This window comes from Echinops telfairi, unplaced genomic scaffold, assembly GCF_000313985.2.
Source record: "Echinops telfairi isolate 266 unplaced genomic scaffold, ASM31398v2 ScPeMD7_2291;HRSCAF=2852, whole genome shotgun sequence".
NCBI classification, from domain to species: Eukaryota; Metazoa; Chordata; class Mammalia; order Afrosoricida; family Tenrecidae; genus Echinops; species Echinops telfairi.
Genome location: NW_022106189.1, coordinates 38865804 through 38884946, shown reverse-complemented (window position 1 = coordinate 38884946; position 19143 = coordinate 38865804). Strand labels below are relative to the sequence as shown.

Here is a 19143-nt window from a genome sequence, read left to right as displayed (position 1 = left end):
ACTTGTAACCATTATGCCACCAGGGCTCCCATTTGAGGCACAGTCTGATAGGCGAAGGTATGGTTGCTCTGGTAATATATGCTGCCCTTACTTCCTAAGCCATGCCTGAACCCCTTTGAAGCCCTGACACTGGTCATCATGTGCTGTCATCTGATGGCCCCCGAGCAGTGGCCCCAAAATGTGTCCTCCAGAGCAGGGGGGCTGGCTAGAAATGCAGGTTCTGGGCCAGGTTTGCCCGGTGAGAAACGGTGCACCTCTGTCCCTTAAACCCTCAGAGCCTCCCCGGGTGCACGCTGCCCACAGTGCCCAGGTATCCGCACAGGTCCTGCTTGCATCCTGCCCCACCTCCCTGGCCCCTTCGCAAGGCCTGCTTGGCCAGCGAATGCTGATTGGCTGGTGGCCCCCGTCGTGCCGAGGGCAGGGTGGTTCAGTAGTGGGGTTCCCCGTGGAGGGGTTGCTTGGCTTTCGGCAGAGCCTCCAGATGGAGAGACAAGGGAGAAAGGCCTGCTCCCTGGCAATCCACTTCTGAAAATCGGCCCATGAAAACCCTCAGGAGCACAAGGGTCAGATTAGCCCCTGGGACAAGATGCCATTACTCAGAGGGACTCCCAGGCCTGCCCTACTGCTCAGAGGATGCTGGGAGATCTGGGCACACCCCTGGGGTAAAAGCCCAGAGCCAGGCTGTGCCCGGAGTGTTGCTCGATGAGAGGGGCAGACATGGGACTAGGACTGAATGTGCGAGTGACAGGTTGGCCCTGTGGCCAGAGGGGAAAGGATGGCGTCTGGAGGCTGGAGGCCACCTTGCTGGCAGGAGAAGGGGCAGAGGTGACATGGATTTGTAACTTCCCTGCAGCCCTCAGGACAGGTCCCTGGTTTGGGAGCCGTGGATGAGGGAATGGCAGCGGTGGCCTGGCTGCGTTGTCAGTGGCCTTGCACACTCAGCGTTCAGTGGCCTGCCCAGGGACCAGTAAAGGGTCCCGCTGAATGCCTCCCCCCACCGCCCCCACCCTCAGATCTTGTCCGTGCCCTCCTGGCGCACAGACTCAGCCCAGGCGGGAGAGGGTCAGGGGAATCGGTGTCTTTATTTCTTGGGGGGAGGCCCAGGCATCCTAGGGGGGCTCTTTCTCGAGATCCTGGGTGGGTGCAGCCCAGGGAGGATGGGAGCCAGCCTGAGGGGAGGGGGCAGGCCACTCTGAAGCCTGGTCTCCTGCCTGGGCACAGAGATCCTGCCCCACAGACCCCTTCCAGGGTCCTCCCAGGGTCAGTCCACCCCCCTCAGTCTCCCTTCTCCCTACATCTTCGTTGCCACCCTCTTCCTCTGGGGCATCCTGGGCTGGGGTGGGGACCTGCCCCTCAGGCATCTCCAGCTTGTCCTTCCACCTGGGAGAAGGACAGATGAGAGGAAGAGAGAGCAGATGCATCATCCAGCCTGGGAAGGAAGCTCAGAGGCCCAGCGCAGCCCTAGGAGCTGCTCTGTGTCCCTCCCTGCCTCCCATCGGGGCTGTGACCTCCTGGCTGAGCAGGAGGAGCCCATACATACTCACCTCCCTGCCTGGGGGGTCCCGACATCAGGTGGCGAGCACAGCTGATGGGCCACCTCCTCCAACTTCACCCGCACCAGCATCTCTGTGGAGGGGACTGGCCGTCAGAAGGGCCCTGGCAGAGGGGACCCTGACCCCCACCTGCAGAGCCTCACCCTCAGTGAGCAGCTGCGCGTGGCTGCGCTCCAGAGCCACGATCTCCCGGCCCAGCCGCTGTTCCAGTATCTGCAAGGGGCAGAGCTGGCTGGTCAGTGGGTCAGTACTGCCCTCCCCACCTTGGCTAAGTCCGAGCCCAATGACACCACACAGTCATCCATCTCTTAGCTCAACATGCATTTTCTGCTGCAGCCAGCAACTGAGGGCACCCCTTTCTCCCTGACCCCCACCCCTGACTCGGGTGACTCTGGATCTCACACCTCGCACAACCCTCCTGTGCCTCCGCTTTGGCTGTTCCACAAACACGGTGGATGGCACTTGGCCTCAGGGCCTTTGCATCGACCCTGCCCTTGGCTAGGAACACCTGCACCCAGGTACCTGCAAGGGCACCCCCCCTTCCTCCAGCTGCCTTCTGGTGTCACCTGCTCAGCCTGTGCTTCTTCCCAACCCGATCCACCTACTGATGTGCTGGTGTGGAGGTGGTGTGGCCTCGCTGCCCCTGGGCCTGCCGCTGTGCTGGGTCCCCCCAGCCCCCCATGGTACCTGCTGCACCCTGGGGCATCTGGGCAGGGGAGGAAGGGCCTGGCTGGCTTCTGCAGGTCCCCATTTGCCACGGCTGGTTGAGCTAGTGTGATAGTTGAGCAGGTGACTCAGGGTGTGGCCAGGGGGTAAGTGAGCAGGGGCAGAGCAGTGAGGTGGCGGGGCTCCCCATGGAGGGGGGGCCTGAGCAAAGGTGCACCCTGGTGGGGTTCCGGGCGGAGGCGCTGATTGCTCACGTGGAACTCCCAGAGGTCCCTGTGCCGGCCCATCAGCTCCACCAGCTGCTCTTCCACCTCCAACCTGGGGGCCCACACCCAGAGTGAAAGGCCTCATCCCAGGCCTTCAGCCCTCTGCCCCCTCTGCCCACAGAACCCTCACAGGCTCCATCCTGGCCTTGACCCCTATCTTCCTTCCATTCCTCGTCCCTGATGACCCCCCAGGCCCACACCCCAGGCTGTGTTACCCCAGCCTGCGCTGTTTGTCGCTCTGAGCCATCTGGGGGCCAGGGCCAGAAGTGTGCTCCATGCAGTCCAGCACCAGCCTTCTGGAGGAAAGGCAGCGCTCTGTCACAGTGCAGGTCGAGCACCTCCCAGGAGCGGTGTCCGGACCCTGCACCCGCCCTGCTCTCTTCTGCTGAGTGAATGTGAACTTGGTGGGGTCGCGTCCAAACCATGGCCCTACCCATCCTGTCCCGCCAGTTTCTGCTTTCCCAAGAAGCCCTTGTCAGGAAGGCAGTGGTTTGGTGCTGTCAATTATAATGTCGGGGTCTGCTCCCAATGTTCCCTAGCCTCCTGGGTCTGCTTCCTCAGAGTAAGGTGAGGTGGAATACGGCATGGTGTTGGGAGGACTCAGTACACAAATGAGCATAAATTGCTCAGCAGACAGAGCCTGCGGTGTAGTTAGTGTGCGGTAGTTAAGTATTCACAGGCATGCACACACACACACACACAATCAAGTTTCTTCACACAATTAAAGTCACGTGGCCTCAATATGGGAGGCCTCTCGTCACAGGCATGTGCATGTAACTGCTCAGAGGGTGGGAAGATGGATGGATGGATGGATGGATGGATGGATGGATGGATGGATGGATGGATGGTCGGCCGGTCACTGGGCAGGTCACTAGACGGGTAAGTGACTGGAAGGAGCAGCGATGTGTACAGGCTGAGGCTGGCTGGTGGAGGGCGGCTAGGGGTCTGGGTGGACAGCTGGGAGGTGAGAGGAGCGGCTGGGTGGCTGAAAGGCTGCATGCAAGACTGTCAGACAGACACACGGATGGATGGGTGGGTAGAGGAGCCGATGGAGGAGGCCTACATGTGCTGGCAGAGAAACGAATGGATGGCAGAGGAGCCGGTGAGGACCAGGAGAGGCTCGGGGAAATGCTAGCAGACGGAATCCCTTGCCCCGGTAGATGGGCCATGGGATCAAATAAGCGAGTCGATGTGGACATCCCGTGGAAGACCAGAGCAGAGTGGGGCTCTGTCATGTTGGACCAGCTCTGTTTTACAGAAGCAGGCTTGCCTGACACGGACCTCCCTGGCCGGCCTCCCTCTTTCCTGGGGGAAGAGGCGGGAGGGGGCAGGGCAGGACCTCTTACCTCTGGGCCTCCCTCCCCTTCCTGTGACAGTGCAGCTGTAGAGTCCTCAGGGTGTCTGTCAAGAAAGGGGTCCGGGGGGCCTGTGACAGCTCCGAGGTGGAGCTGAGGGGGGCCGACCACCCTGAGAGGCCCCCACTTTGAGGAGGGCCATGAGTGGCGTCAGCTAGTTGGACGACAGTGCCAGCCGCATACCTTGCTTTTTGCTCAGGACCTCCTCCAGGTGCGCCTTCTCGCCGCTCACTGGAAAACGGCCACCTGTCAGGACCCAGGCCCTGCGCTTCACGCAAGGAGCGGACGCAGGGGCAACACACGGAGGGCATGGCCCAGCAGCAGGAGAGGGGTTCCCAACTCTGAGGGGGCCCACGCTCCCTGCCTGTACCTTCCCTCTGTGTCCACGCTCCCCGCCCTCTCTGGCTGAAGGCCCTCAGGATGCCCCTGGTGTGCTGGGAGGGCATCGAGGGCCTGAGATTCATCAGGGCACCTCAATCCAGCACAGCGAGGCCCTGGAGGGAACAGATCAGGCAGGGAGGGAGCTACTGTGACAGGAGGGGTGGAGGGGCTGGGGATGGTCTTTAAGTGGAGCTGTCATCCTCAGAGAACGGCCAGCTGAGGTGACCTGTGAACGGAGCGCTGAGAGAAGACATGACAGGGCAGCAGTCCGTCTGGACGCGAGGACAGGAGTCCTGTAGGCTCAGGGAATAGTGGACTGCACAAGAGTCTGGTGGGGCCGGGCACAGGGCTCTGGTGAGAGCAAGGGCACCCCGGGATGGCACCGTTCCTCCTCGGCCCCACTCACAGGAGTCTAGTTGGCTGTGCAGGGTGTCCTGGAGCTGGCGGGCCTCGCTGTCTTCCTCGCTGGCCTGCCTTTTCTCTGGGCCGGAGGGAAGAAGGCCCAGAGTGAGCAGGGGGCACGAGCAGGGCCCAGCCTGGCAGTTCTCTTGCGGAGGCTGACCTTGCACGTTTGCCTTCAACCAGCCTGGGGGGAGCCTGGGGGCCTACCGTGCTGGAGCGTGTGAATCCGGCTGATCAGATCCTCAATCTGGGGCTCCAGGCTGCCCTCTGCAGAAGCAAAGGCAGGCCTTGCGGGTCCAGCAGATGGAGGGGAGGCTGCTGGCCCTGGGCCCCTGCTAATTCTCAGTCAATGCACATTTATGAGGCACCTGCTGAGTGCAGGCTGGCTCTGTGGAAGCCTCTACCCCTCACCAGATCCTGCATCCTGAGTCGGGGTGGGAGGTGACCAGCACAGACAGACATGGATGATGTCGGGCAGGGGGTGGGGTGGGTGGTGGGTGGGTTGCAAGGGCTGCTGGGAAGGGAACTGAAAGGAACAGATTGATGAGCACAAGGGTAGAAGGTGCTGCTGGAGAGGTGGACAGGCTCTTGGCCAACCACGTGAGGGGGAGGCCCCGTCCTCCTCAGGGCAGGAGCCTCCCGCAGAGGAAGCAGGCAGGCATGGGGCTGCACAGACACTAGTCTGAAGTGACAGCCTGAGGGGGCTGGGTGGCCAGGGTCCACTAGCCGAGTGGGCATGGGCAGGAGGGGAAGGGGGAGGGGAAGGCAGCACCCTCATGGGGCTGCCTGGGCCAAGCTAGAGGTAGGAGTTCCAGGAGCCTCTCCTGTGTCCGGCTCTGGGAAAGGCCTGCAGGGTGGCCGCCGGTCACTTCCGTCATGCTGGGCTCCAGTTTGGGTCTTCCTTGGGAAACAGGACCATGGGTGACAGCTGGGGAGTTGCTCACTGGCCTGGAGACCAGTGCCTCTTCAGCTGGCGTGCACTGGTCAGCATGCCCATGCCAGCCTGTGCTCCCTCCCTGGGCAGGGGTGGTGAGGGGGGTGGTGGTGGTGTGTCTGGGCCAGCAGGGCAGAGGAGGCACATGGTGTACTGCCAACCCCTAAGGCACTCTCGAGTGAGTCAGCGTCCAGCCCCCACAACACAAAAACCTCACTCACTGCTACGGGACAGAGTAGAACCGCCCGTGGGGTTCCGAGATTGTCCCTGCGATTTTCCAGGGCTACCAACGGCACCTCCTGTGACTTCCAGGAGAGTGAGCGTTGCCCCTGGTATAATTATGAAGAACAAAAATATCCCTGGGGGGCGGCGTGGGGGGGTGGTCCTCGGTTTCCTGGAGACATTCAGTATCCTTTTGGATCCCCACAGCCCCAGTGTAGCTACGGGGAGGGGCCCCCTTTATTAGCAATAGATAAATGGATTCTAGCACTTTGAGCTGAGAACAGACTGGGGGGGCGGGGCGCGGAAGTATAAACCCCCTCTTGCTAACCCTGAGGTCGGCACTGTGTGCAGGCGGTCTCCCTGGTCCCCTTACTCCCAATTCACTCCCATCGAGTCCAGGCCAACTCGTGGAGAGCCTACAGGGCAGGGTAGAACCCCCCTGAGTTTCAGAGACTGTAACTCTTTCTGGCAGTAGAAAGCCCCATCTTTCTCCTGAGGAGCAGAGGGTGGGTTTGAACCGCCGATCTTGCAGTTAGCTGCCCAACATGTAACCACTGCAAAAACCAATCTGCTCCTTTCCCCCGGTGTATAAAATGGGCAGCCAGAGAGTGCATGCCTATGACTGTGCTGAAAAACGATCTCTCAGAATACTCAGCATTTGAAAACAATGGCCGCTGGCTTGGGAGGCAGGGATGTGGGTGACCAGGGATGTGGGGAGAGAGGATGGCTGTGTTTTCCCTCCAACTCTTGAATTCTGAATTGTGGGCCCATCATTTCAGGTCAGTGGATTAAATGGTTGCCCAGGAAGAGGGTGTAATTGGGTGGCTCCCCAAGGATGTGGAGGCTGGGTTTTAACCCTGTCTGTCCGTCTGACTCACAGCCCCAGGCCAAGCCTCAGCCATGGGTGACACAGAACCTTTCTGCAGCCTTTTCACCATTGCCAGCAAGTCTCCAGTCTTCTTCAAAGACCTGGCCTGACCTGTGGAGACGAAAGCCAGAATTACAGGGTCCAACGGGAGGTCCATCTGGGAGGCCCGGGGAGAAGGGATGGGCTGGGGGGCAGGCGTCCAGCCAGAGCTGGCCAGCTTCTATCTGAAGGGTCAGAGGGTGCCATCGATCTCCCCTACTGAAATTCAAGGGGAAACAAGAGGCCGGGGGCACTCGCTTGTGCTATTGCTGCCTCAGCCCATTGTGAAGGTCTGACCAAGTCAGTGGGGCAGCAGCTGCACCTGAATCTCTTGCAGACTGTACAGCACGGGGTGTAAAGTCTTAAGGAACCAGTGGAGCTCGGTAAAGGCTGCTAGCACATTGACAAAGAACCTTCAAAATGAAAGGACACAGTACTGCGTGTGAAGAAGGGAGTCTGCATCTTCTCAGGCTGCCATACTTAGCAGACTAATTTACAGGAAACACAAGGACAGAGCCACATGGTGAATGCCACCACAGGGATGCGGGCAGCAGCCTCCAGCGCCTGGGAAAGTGTAAGACAAACAGCCGGGTTTCTTCCAGGGGAACCTCCATGAAAACAAAGGCATGGAAGTAACACAGGGCTGCAGTGGAGAACCCCTATCCAGTGAGAGACCTGAGAGAGCGCCATCAAGTGCAAGCCACAGACCGCATGGGTAGCCTTTTTCAATCAGGCAGTTTGTAGAAACAAACCAAACATTTGACATTTAGGACAAAAGGAATGGAGATGATTTGGCGTTATAGAAGGGCTGCTGTTATTTGGTAGGTGTGTTGATGGTAGGTAGCATGGCATGTTTTTCGGATCTTAGATGTATAGGAATATGTGACACAAGAATGGCACCTGGGATTTGTGTCAGTGGACGGAGTGGGAAGGAGTGAATGCAGGCAGAGAGGAAAGGGCACTGAGCCGACAGCAGAGCTGATACCAGCTGAGGCCTGGGGATGGGCTCACAGGGGCCATGGTGGTGCCCTAGTATCTCATAGGGCCGTTATAACACTCAACCTTCAAGCAATAAAGGGGGAAAGACCCACCAATGGCCAATAAACATTTGAAAAGAGGAACAATCTTGGTATAACTGAAGAGACACAAACTAAACTAGGGTAAGATATGAGCCTGACGAATTTGTAAATATAAAAAGTCGGACAGGGAAAGATATGACAAAATAATAATTTCTAAATTATCAAGGGCTCATGAGGGAAGGGGGAGCAGGAAGGGAGGGGATAAAATGCGGAGCTGATGCCAGGGGCTTAGGTGGAGAGCAAATGTTTTGAGAATGATGAGAGCAATGAATGTACAAATGTGCTTTACACAATTGATGTATGTATGGATAGTGATAAGAGTTGTATAAGCCCCTAATAAAACGATTTAAAAAAAAAAGAAAGCTTAGAAAGCAGGAAGGGATAGGAAAGAAGCAGCACAGTTGGAAACAGGGAATTTAGGGAGGAAATGGGAAGACGGATACTACATTGAGGGAATTAAAACCAGTATTATGAACCAAAATGGTTGCAAATTGTTGAACATAAAATTAATTTGCATTGTAAACTTTCACCCAAACTACAGCAATAAACCATTGCTTGTCTGTCAAAAATAAAAAAGTCTGGTAATGTCTGATATTGGCAAGGTCCTGGGAAAATAAGACATTCGCAGGCACTGATCATTTATCAAGGAAATTCAAACCTTTCGGAAGGTAACTAAGCAACATTTGTCAATATCTGAAAAACAGGCAAGTGTAATCAATATTTTAAAGATAGAATTTCATTTCTAGCCATCTGTATCCATTAATGATGCTCCTGAAACTGTCTGTCATAACAAAAAGAGAAGATAAACTGAATGTCCACCGATACACTGTCATTGAATTCCATTCTGCCTGCCTCATAGTGACCCTGCAGTTTCCCTACAAAGAGGCTATAAATCTTATATGGGAGCAAACAGCCTCATCTTCCTCCCGAGAAATGACTGGGGGCTTTGAACCACCAACCTTGCGGTTAGCAGTCTGAAACCTATCCTATAGGACCGTCCAGGGTTCATCCACACCATGGAATATTATACAGCCAATAAGGACAGAGTCACATGTATTGGTATTAAAACATAGCCTTACAAAAAAAAAAGAGGTGGTCTTAATATCACTACAGTATTAAGTGTATAACTATGTTATCGATGATCTCATTTGCCAGAACAAGGTGTAAGCTGTCTAACTGCCAGCTAACAGAAATATAAATCTGTGTAATGGGTGTGGAAAATTCTCGCAAGGATATTAAAGATGTCAACAGTCATTACTTCTGGGGTGTCTGTCGGGACCACTGGTAAGTAGGAATGAATGTTTACTTTTCACCACGAATTTCACTAATTTTAAGTATTTAGCTTTTTTTTTTTTTAACACAACCAGCGCTGTTTTATAAATGAAAACCACAACCAAATTGGAGAATCATTTTTGATATATTAAACCGTGAATATCAATTTATCTGTGCTCAAAATCTAAGTGTGGCCAATTTCTTGCCAGAGAAAAATGAGTGGAGAATCAGGCAGCTTATAAAGCCTTCTCATGGCCCCCAAATAAACAAAGACGTGCCCCCGAGGAGGAAACAAGACCACAGCTACTTTAATGACCAGGGAAGGTGTTGGTGATTTTCAAAAAGTATTTTATTATAAAACAAAACACCATCAAGCACACATAAAAGCAGAAAGGACACTACGGCAGACCCTCATTCAGCCACCACAAGATCTGCCAACTAGTCACGTTCACCCGTATTTGCTTCCGCTAAGCTTTTCTTGTGCTAAAGGATTTTCAAGCAAGTCCCAGACTTCCAGGATTTCATCCAGACTCTCTGGAGTCTCACAACTCCAGGACATTTTCTTAGATGACTCTAATCCCATAACCACACAGGGTAAGCCTGACAATGAGCCCCTAGATCACCCAATACCCAGATAGTACCAGAAGTGGATTTCTCTGCTTGTCCCCAAATGTCTTTGACAGCTGGCTTTGGCAACCTGGTCTTTGAAAGCCCCGTTGTATTGCGAGTGCTGGCCAGGAGGACAGGCAGAGTGAATGACTGTGACCCAGAGCGCGCTTACATGAGCCAACTGATATCTTGATGAAAACAACCAACCTCCTCCAGCATTCCACGTGACAAACAGACCATTTATTCCCATTTGTCCTTGTGTCCGAGCCTCCGCCTCAGAATGTCCCACTGCAGACACCATGCTGAGTTACCCAACACTCCAGTGTCTAGCTCCTATCTGCAAAGTGACGCCACTGGGTAATTTCGGCATAATCATCACAGCCAGGAGGCTAACACTGGCCCAATATTCATAGCCTATCTTCAAAGGCCATTCATAAATCTACCTCTATTTTGTTGTATATTTAAAATTATATATCATAACATTCCCAAAAAATCTAGTAATGTTTCAAAAATACCTCCACCGCAGTCCCGTTCGGAAAGTCTAAGGCCCCTGCCCTGCCCCTCATTCGGCCATTAGCCATTTTTTCTGTGCAACACACACAGGCTAGTGTTAATACCAGCCCCTGGCCCCCACCTCCCTGCTTTTTAAAAATCCAAGTCCGCTCTTTCCTCTCATAAAAACCTCTTTTTGAGATCATTCTGTGTCAACAATGACCTTATCCTTTAAGAAATGAATTCCTAGAATAATCTTTCCCCCATCACAAAAGTCTGCCGTGAGCAGGCCTGGACCACACACCTGTGGATTCTCAGATGACCTGGCTGTGGTGCCTGGAGCTGTGATGTGGCATCCTGCCAAACTGTGTCCAGCAGTCAACACCAATGAGGTCAGTTCTTCCCCAAAGTGGCAAGAAGCCTGCCTCCCCACAGGCTCACCAGCACTAGAAATGAACCTGGACTTCATTTGATGGGCCGATGCCCCTCCGCTGGGCTATGGTCCTTTTGATTTCCTGCACTGCTGGGGAAGTTAGTGGAGCTTTTAGTTTTGAAAGAATAACAACTCAATCATTCTTACCATAATGGCAGCCATAGTAGGTGCTCATAAATGGGATGGACTTGCTTTGCTTTCACTTGTCTCTCGTGTGCCCATAGGTGGCCCTCACCGTGTGGCCTGATTCTGAAAGCTGGTTGTGCCATTACCCGGTAACTGTTTTCCAAACGGTCATGGAGCACCTACTATGTGTCCAACGGGCCTGGCAACGGGCAGGCTCAGTTCCCCTGGAGCTTGCTCACATGCCCAGAGAGGTAGCGGCAGCTCTGGCAATCTACCCGTGTAAGAAAGTGGTGTGAGGGGGACAAGGGGAGGGGGAGCACTGGGGAGGAGGAGGGCGGCATGGGGGTCCACCGCCTTCCTCGGGCTATCTCCTCCCTTGTGGCTGGTTTCCAACCTCTCTGTAACTCAAAACCAACCGAGATCGTGGCAAACTCGTGAGGTGGCCTAGTGGTCCCACGGTTAAGTGCTTGGCTGCCAACTCAAAGGTGGTGGGGGAGGAAGATGCGGCAGGCTACTCGTGTACAGGCCCCAGCCTGGGCTGCCCTGCTGCCCTCGGGTCGGCTGGCAGGGGTCCCGGTGGGTAGGTACCCTAGGGATGGCTGCCTCCCTTTGCAGGGCGGCGATTTCCCATGGCTCTGGGCCTCGCCTCAGGGTCATGGCTCAACAAGTCTTCGCTTGGGGAAGGAGCTTGGGTGGAGGCGTGGGGTCTAGACCCGGGGCTGTCTGCAGGGTAGCCGAGGAGGGTGACTGACAGTTTTCTAGGAGGGGGTCTAACAGAGGGGGGGCGGAGCTAGGGTGAATTTTTTTGTGCCTCTGAAAATACCAACGTTTCTATGCGCCACAACTGAATGACGGACTGTTGACCTTGAAACGCTTAAGCAGCAGAGCCAACAGGGCCAACGTGACCCGAGCTCACCTGGGGATGAGAATGTGTGTGCTGTGTCTCTCCCACTTTGTGGAACCGTTTGCGGGGGGAGGGGGGGCTTACATGTTTACCATTTTTCAAAAAGCACAATGACCCTTATTGAATGAGGAGAACCCTTTCTTCCTCCGGCCCCAGTGGGGAGAGGGGCGCAGACCACCTACCCTCACTACCTTCAGCCTCCTCCGCGCCCCCAGGCGACTCCATTGCTGAAAGCTCCCAACTCCCGGCCATTTCCTAACACGAGTCTTGCTTATGCCTTGGGGTTCGGTGCCCCGCCCACTGGCCAAGCCTCTGCAGTACGCATGCGCAGTAGATGGGGCGCAGCTGGTAGGCCAAGGCTGGGACTTCAGATCCAGGCAAGGATCTTGGACAGGCAGTTGGCGCTCATGCGCAGCGTCGGCAGTCAAGGGCGGTACTGTGCGCAGCCGTGTAGTCGGTCGCTGGTTATTTCAGGTTGCGCAGGCGGGAAATCGGGAACCAGGGTGCACGAGTTGTGCAGTGGGGCACGGGACGGGGAGTTCAAGTTCCCCATCAGTCTCCACCTCACAAGTCTTAGCCTAAAGAGTCTGGGAGAGCTGCTTCCCCATTTCACCAAGGAGCAGAAGGCTTGCAAGCCAACCGTACCGCTTCCGTAAAAGTCCTGGGTCTCGGCCAGCAGGTACACCCACGAAGATGCCCGATGCCCCTTCACATTCACACCAGCAGCAGCCAACTTGAGGGGGTCGTTTTAGAGGCAGAGTAGAGATGAAGACAGGCACATGAAAGGGCAAAGGAGCATCTTCCTGGGGCTTAGTTTTAGGCCTTTTATGTAGTTTTTCTTGAAATTATCCTCAGGCTGATTGTAGGCACAGGCTGGCCCTGCCATTTCCAATTCCATTACCCTGTGGCCCACCTGAGCTGGGTTAGCCTGGGCACTCCCTTGGGGAGGCAGTCCCCGGGTGCAAGGACCGAGGGCGTGGTGCCCAGGTTTGGAGGGGGCAGCCCTGCAACATCATCCAGGTAGGTGTGGAAGGAACACAAAGGCCCGTGGACCGCCCCAGAAGGGAGCTATCTGCTCCCTGCCGTCCATGTCGGCATGCTGTCACACAGGGATCAGCCAGACACCGCCCTCTCCCACCCCACACCTCCCCACAACTCTAGGATGAAGAAGGGAAATTACGGCCAGGCCGCTTGCAGCACTGCCCCATCGGAAGCTCAACTTCTCAGAGTCCAGTGAAAAAGCCATTGTGGAGGGCTTGGTCCACAGGGGCAGCAGGAGGTGTGGAGTACTTGGGTGGGCAGCGAATGAAGAGCCGGTCTTCCTCTTTCTTCACCCAGCGCAGGAGTTTCGTCACGACCAGAATGGCGCCGGCCTTGGTCACCAAAGGGCTGAGACACGTATAGAGCTCAAATTTGGAGGTCACCTGGGAGGGGGGGGGGCGGGTTGGGAGGAGATGAGAGTTAAATGGGCCTGAGCTGGCCATGCCCTCCCCTCAGAGAAACCCCCCTGGGTTAAAGTCCTGGGCCGGTCAGATAGCTTGGTTTTTAATACCTCGCTGTACTAAAAGGTACACCGGTTCCTTGGGGGAATGAATGTCCCAGTCCCGGCTGGCACAGAAAAAGCACAAAATCAATCTGGAACATTTTGTGCCTGACAGTAAGACATGCTCAAGCAATGATGAGGACATGGCCCAAAGACACGGGAGCCAGCCGGGCCCACTCTGACCATTTGAACGTCAGAAGAAGTAAGAGCAATGTGAGTTGTATGTCGATGAAACTGTTTGAAAACAAACAAGTCACAAAAACCCACAAGCAGACCTCCAGCTCCTTCGTTCTAGTCTCTTTTCGTCTGGAAGGGCTAACACCTGTTCACCATGAGTGATCCTGCCAGTATCAGAACTACTAGGGACACAGCGCCCCGCGTCACAGCAGCACGCCAGCTAACACAGCATACAGACAGACAAGTGAGTGGAGAAAGTGACCATACAGTATTTGAAATAAACACTGAAGACGTTAACCCTCTCTCCCCCCCCCACATAAATAAAAAAAAAGGGGGGAGCAGCAAAATCTACAAGAAAGGAGGAAACATTCTTTCTCACAGAAGAATCCCAGCCGTTAACCTGCAGGAGTGATGGAGTCAGAAAAAACACCATCACCACTTGGCAAGCACCAGAGTGATAACCTGTGCCAGTGGCAATCGTTAATGGATGTTAAAAAGAGTGGGTGAAAATGTGAGCACAACAGATAGCTACGGAATCACAGCAATGGGAAAACACTGACTTGACAGTGGAGACCCCCTCAGCCAGGAGATCTCAGCCATCCACATGGGAATAGCTGATCCCCTGGGCCACCTAATGGGATGGGATTCGGAGACCACACACATCCTTCTGGATGACCTCAATTTAGTCTTGACAAAACCTTAGGAAAGCCCATGTTGAAGGGCATCCTATGAACTAACTGCCCGTGCATCCTTCGAACAGGTCCGGAAAGCTGAAGACAGCTGAAGAACTGTTTCAAAATAAATTCCAAGAAAGGAATGGTCCCTAAATAGGGATGCAAACTAAATACAGGCAGCCCAGGCCGGAACCAGATCCTGGACCAGCGGGAGGCAGCACTGGGGCAGGCGGGGACGACTTGGGGGACGACTGGGATTCTGATAAGTTACCGGGTATCTCTGATCAGTTTGCATCTGGGGAAACTGTGAAGGGCAGGCCGGGATTCACTATGTTTGCAATGTATGTGCACGGCAAAAATGACTTGAAAAGTTAAAACAAAATCCTCAGCTTTCAACGACTACCCACTACGGGGGCAGGCAAGCAGTAAGTGGTTTCACAAACAACGTGCGCTCAGTGCAGCGACACGACCTCGGGGAAGGTGCCATTTCAGTTGGGTCCCCTGGACCGAACCTCCCTGAACAGCTTACCCGGAACAGACCCAACTGTGAGGGCAGGAGGCCTGAGGTGGCCCCCAGGAAAGAAGGCCCCGGACGGACAACTGGGGGCACTCCCAAGCCTGGGGTGGTTCAATAAGGCTAGGTCCGTGGGATGGCACTGAATTCGAAGGGGTCATTGGCAGACCCAGAGACATTCCTTTGTGGGGCTTCCCGAAAGTCAATGCGGTCCCGGTGGCGAATGGAAGGTCCGAAGGTGGAAAGGTGTGTGATCAACCCTCATTGGTTCAGAGATAAGTATGTCCTGACTGACACAGCGATACAAGGGGGAGCGTAAACCCAGGCCCAGGGGCTAGGGCTGGGGAGAAGAGGCAAGAAGTGAGGGTGCACTCACCCAGGCCAGCAGGGTCTCCTTCTCAGCCACGTGGTAAATGAGGCGCAGTGGCCTGGAGGTGCTGTGGAGACGTGCGTGCAGGCAGTGATACAAGTCGGACAGGCGATGCTGCTCCTCCTCCCTGCTGTACGGGGCTTCAAGCTCGGGGCTGCATTGTGGTAGGTGGGGCAGTTAGCAGCTTCCTGGCTGGCCCTGTTCCCCTTTCAATCTAGGGATCTCAGTTAAGCCAGGAAGCCAAGCCTCCCCCGTTAGACAGGAGGAATCTCCGGTAGTTTGGGGCCAAGACACTGCATAGGTTCCTAACCTTATTTGGGAACTCCCTTAAGAAAATTAGTTCCCCACCCAAATCCATTACAACCTTGTGTACTATAGCCTATCATTCCTGGATAGGGTAGGTTATCTGCTTTTACAGGCTCTCTGAATTGTCCCAGCACCCCACCCCCACCTGGCTGTGGGTGTCTTTGGGAAACACAGGACTGGAGGGTTCTTTACAGACTGGGCCCGCCTCCCCTTGGGGGGGTTAGCAAGTTCTTGGGGTTGTGCCTTCCTCTTCAGAGAGCCCTGCAATTCTATCTGTCTAGCTACAGCGGCTATCTGAGCCGCCACAAGCTTTCCTGCCCGGCTGACTGCCCCCAAGGTCCGTGCCCACCTGGTAAACTGGGGCAGCTGGCGGTGGTGGTCTGGGATGTCCAGAGGCTTGTAGAGGAAGTGCCGGAGACCGGGCGCCCCCACGGCCTGCACACTGTAGGCCGGGGCGCTGGCGGACTGGGTGTTCGAGAAGCCGGCGACTGCCTCAAGGGCGTGCGTGGCCCCTAGGGCGCGCATGCCATCTTCAACCAGGCGTCGGCAGGTGGCCATGGCGTGGAAGGCCTCCCGGTCGGTGCCCAGTAGCAGCAAGCAGACAGGCATGGCGTCCAGGCGGGCCACGTAGGCATAGAAGAAACCGTCGGGGTTGAAGCGGGGCAAGCACACGGGCGCCCAGGCCTCACCAGCTGCAAAGGCCGGCGCCCCCACCCAGTCAAGCAGCAGCTGCAGGTCGGCTGGGTCCAGCCGGCACTCGTTCAGCACGGTCCGTTCCTGGGCCGCGGTGATCAGCTGCCCATCCAACGCCAGCACCGACAGCGCCAGGCCCGGGGCAGTGCAGCGGCGCAGCAGTGTGCCCAGCGCCTCCCGGAGCGGCCGCGCCAGGGGCACGCAGCGCACGGCGCCCAGCAGCAGCCCGCCCGGGTCTCGCTCCACATTGTCCAGAAGCCTGTCCAACGTGCGCTCGGAGCCGGCCAACAGGCGGCGGAGGTCGTAGTTCTGCTTGTGTGCGAAGATGCGGGTCACACTGGCGCGGGTCAAGGTGCTCACGATCTGGGCGTGCACCGCTAGTAGCTCCCCGCGCAGCTGGGCCGCTGACTGGGGTGTGCGCGACACGGCCACCAGCAGCAGGGGGCCCTGCTGCAGGAACACCAGCTTGTGGTCCTCTGGGCAGAGGAGGGATGGGTCAGGGGTGGCTGGAGGGGCCCAGGTTGGCCCTTCTGTCCCTACCCCCACCCCAAATTCCTGGCCTGAGTCCACACAGTCACTGTGCGGGGACACCTGGGCTGGAGTGGGGACGCGTAGGTGTTTGGAGAGCCTCTCAAAGAATCGGTGGCGCAGACAGTGGAGCTGGAGTCACGCGAGCTCAGCCACACGTGCCAGGCCTGACACAGTTCTCCAGTCACGCTCAGGCCACAAGGGAGTATAGGGCCAGTCACTTACAAAACCACCAGCTAAACACACGGAAAGCTAACCCCCGAGTGGGTGGGCAGTCAGTGACCCACCGCCAACTGATTAGAGAGCCCCCCAGCCAGCTCCCCGGGCAGTGACCCATCAGCTCACCAGCATAGATGGCGCGGATGGCGTCACCTGCGCTCTGCACGAAGGACACCAGGGCTGTCATCACGCCCATGGTAGCCGACAGCGCCTCCACGCTGCCGTACCGGGAGTAGATGGGCTTGCCGGCCTCACTCAGCACAAACACGTGCTTCCGCTGGCTGCGCCAGTCCTCATCACTGGGGTCTCCACCCTCACTCCCCAGGCCACTCTCAGCGCCATCCAGAGGACTACTTTCAGAGGCTGTGGGGCTCCAGAGCTCACTGGTGCCTGCCGGGACCTCGGACTGGGGCAGTGATGGCAGCAGGCTGGGTGGCTGGTCCTTAGCCTTGGATCCTGCAAGGGAGTCCCTGGTAGATCATCTGCCTGGGGACCCCTGCATCCCCAGGGACCCACCAAATCCCCACTGGCCTCCCAATAGCTCCCACAGGTGAGCACAGATCGCTGCATGCATGTCTCCCCACACCCCCTGCCCAGTGAGCACTGACTGCCCCAGGACCTCGTAAATGATTCGCACAAACCCCATGAACACTCAGGTTTCAGTAATTCCATGTCCAGTGAATCCCATAGTCTCTCATTGCTACTCATTGAGCCCCCTGTAGTTCCCCTTCAAAAGCTAAAATTAACCACCTCTAATAGCCAAGCCATTCAGTTACCTCTGAGTTACCACCTACATACAGGACTTGAAGGACCTTCACTGTATGTGCATCATCGGCATTCACTGACATCCAACTTCAATGACTTCCCTCCTTCATCCACTCCCATTGATTCCCTGGACTCTACTGCTCCCTCAAGGGCAACGACTGGTATCCATTCACATCTCTGCTTCAAAAATTTCCCCATAAAATCCCAATGATCTCAGTCTCTCAAAGGCATTACCTGATTCCCCTCTCTAAGGTCCCCAACGATCGATGACAGGCTCCCCAACCCCACCCCGCCTCCACCCCCGTTCCCTACTGAATATCCATGGACACCCACTAACCCATTCCGCAATGATTTCAACCGTATGCCCAACGCACATCCCGCTAAACCAACCCAAAGACCTCACTGGTCCCCCAAAATGAAAATCCCGTGGGAAGCTTTCCCAGTCCACAGTGAGGAGAGGGCTTACCTGCTTCCTCCAGGCTCCCATCTCCAGGGTCCGGGGGGTCCTCGTGAGCTCCCCCACCATCTGCAGTCTCCTCACTAGACAGCGATGTGGTCTCCAAGTCCTCTGCGTTCCCCGGAGCTGGAGCGGCAGTGTCTCCCCCAGCGTCCATCTGCACATCCCTGGAGAGGAGGAGGTACTGGGGGTGACAGGCAACGACAGAAACTTCTTAAAAGCCTTTTGGGAGTCCCGCCCCGTGGAACACACGCCTCGCGTCCATCACCCCAGGGGCTTCAACAAGATGAGACGTTATAAAACATGACTTTCTAACCCTTCCAGGAAAAGGAGGCTCTACCAGACCTCAGGCAAGAAAAGCACAAACACCTGTTCCACAGTCTAGCTCCAAGGACCGGATCTCATTACTTCCCGCAGCGGCCGCGGCATCAAACTTCCGGGTAGGCCGGCCGTCTAGCCACACTTCCTCATGTGACGTCACTACGAAGAGACTTCCGGTCGCCCCCCACGGCTTCCTCGCCCCCTCAGGGCTCACCGCCCACTGGTGCTTCCACACACAGATGGGACACCGCCGCTCCAGCAGCCACGTCAGATCTGATCGCGAACCCAGTGAGCACACTGCGCCGCTTTCCCCGGCTCGGGCTCTGGTAAACCCGGCCAGTTTCTCCACCCTCTGGGGCCTAGGGGGGGGGCTCTGCCAATCTCGGAGCAGAGGGTGGGACTACTTCCCTCTGGCCCAATCGAGAGAAGCATCCGCCCCGCCTCCTCCCCGCCCTCTTATTCTGACCAATCCCGTGCGTTTGCGAGCGCCCGGCACGTGACTGACATCTCCTACGGCCCAATCGGCAGTCTCGAGACGATTTCCCTTTTCACGTGAGGGCGTTCGCGCACTGAGTCCTGCCGGTGCCCGATCCCTACCGATATCTTGTTTCCCGCTTCACCCTTTGGGAGTTTGGTGTAGGGTTGAGTGGAATAGGATCTAAACAGGGAGGAGATGCCCCGCCGGCCATCGCTGCATAGGAGGGGGGTTCAGGAAAAGGCGTCTTAGCTGCTAGCTTTAGTATGAGGGAGAGCAGGTGAGGCCCCACCTTCTCAGGATGCTCCACCTCCTTTGCTTTGGATGTCTCTGAATATGCCCCTGTGGTGCCTCTCTGGGGGCAACAGACCCAACCTGCACAGGTATGGCTCTGTGGGTGGGGCTCTGCTGCCTAGGCCTCCCGGTCAGCTTGTGGGCGTGGCTTTGCGAGGCTGCTGAATCCTTGTTGGCTGACGCCATGCCCGTTGGGCTCTATGCAC

At 56.2% G+C, this 19143-nt stretch overlaps 2 protein-coding genes across 4 annotated transcripts; both read right to left on the bottom strand.

Annotated features, from left to right (window-relative positions):
* Window positions 1-1106: 1106 nt before the first annotated feature.
* On the bottom strand, window positions 1107-2767 carry SYCE1L (synaptonemal complex central element protein 1 like). Its single transcript, XM_013005154.2, has 5 exons — window positions 2701-2767; window positions 2474-2537; window positions 1697-1766; window positions 1545-1626; window positions 1107-1380 (listed from the first exon to the last, which is right to left on the bottom strand). Exons 1-5 carry the CDS (start codon window positions 2760-2762, stop codon window positions 1110-1112), a joined length of 549 nt encoding a protein of 182 aa, XP_012860608.2. The 5' UTR covers window positions 2763-2767; the 3' UTR covers window positions 1107-1109.
* A 9374-nt stretch (window positions 2768-12141) lies between these two features.
* MON1B (MON1 homolog B, secretory trafficking associated) lies at window positions 12142-18410 on the bottom strand. 3 transcript variants are annotated; one of them, XM_045293828.1, is made up of 6 exons: window positions 18217-18410; window positions 17857-18031; window positions 16752-17081; window positions 15535-16354; window positions 14886-15033; window positions 12142-13025 (listed from the first exon to the last, which is right to left on the bottom strand). In XM_045293828.1, exons 2-6 carry the CDS (start codon window positions 18002-18004, stop codon window positions 12825-12827), a joined length of 1647 nt encoding a protein of 548 aa, XP_045149763.1. In that variant the 5' UTR covers window positions 18005-18031; window positions 18217-18410; the 3' UTR covers window positions 12142-12824. The 3 variants fall into 3 exon arrangements, with proteins under 3 accessions (XP_045149763.1, XP_004704593.1, XP_045149764.1); XM_004704536.3 differs by having other exon boundaries at window positions 17857-18014; XM_045293829.1 differs by having other exon boundaries at window positions 17857-18014; window positions 18193-18221.
* Between the last annotated feature and the right edge of the window lie 733 nt (window positions 18411-19143).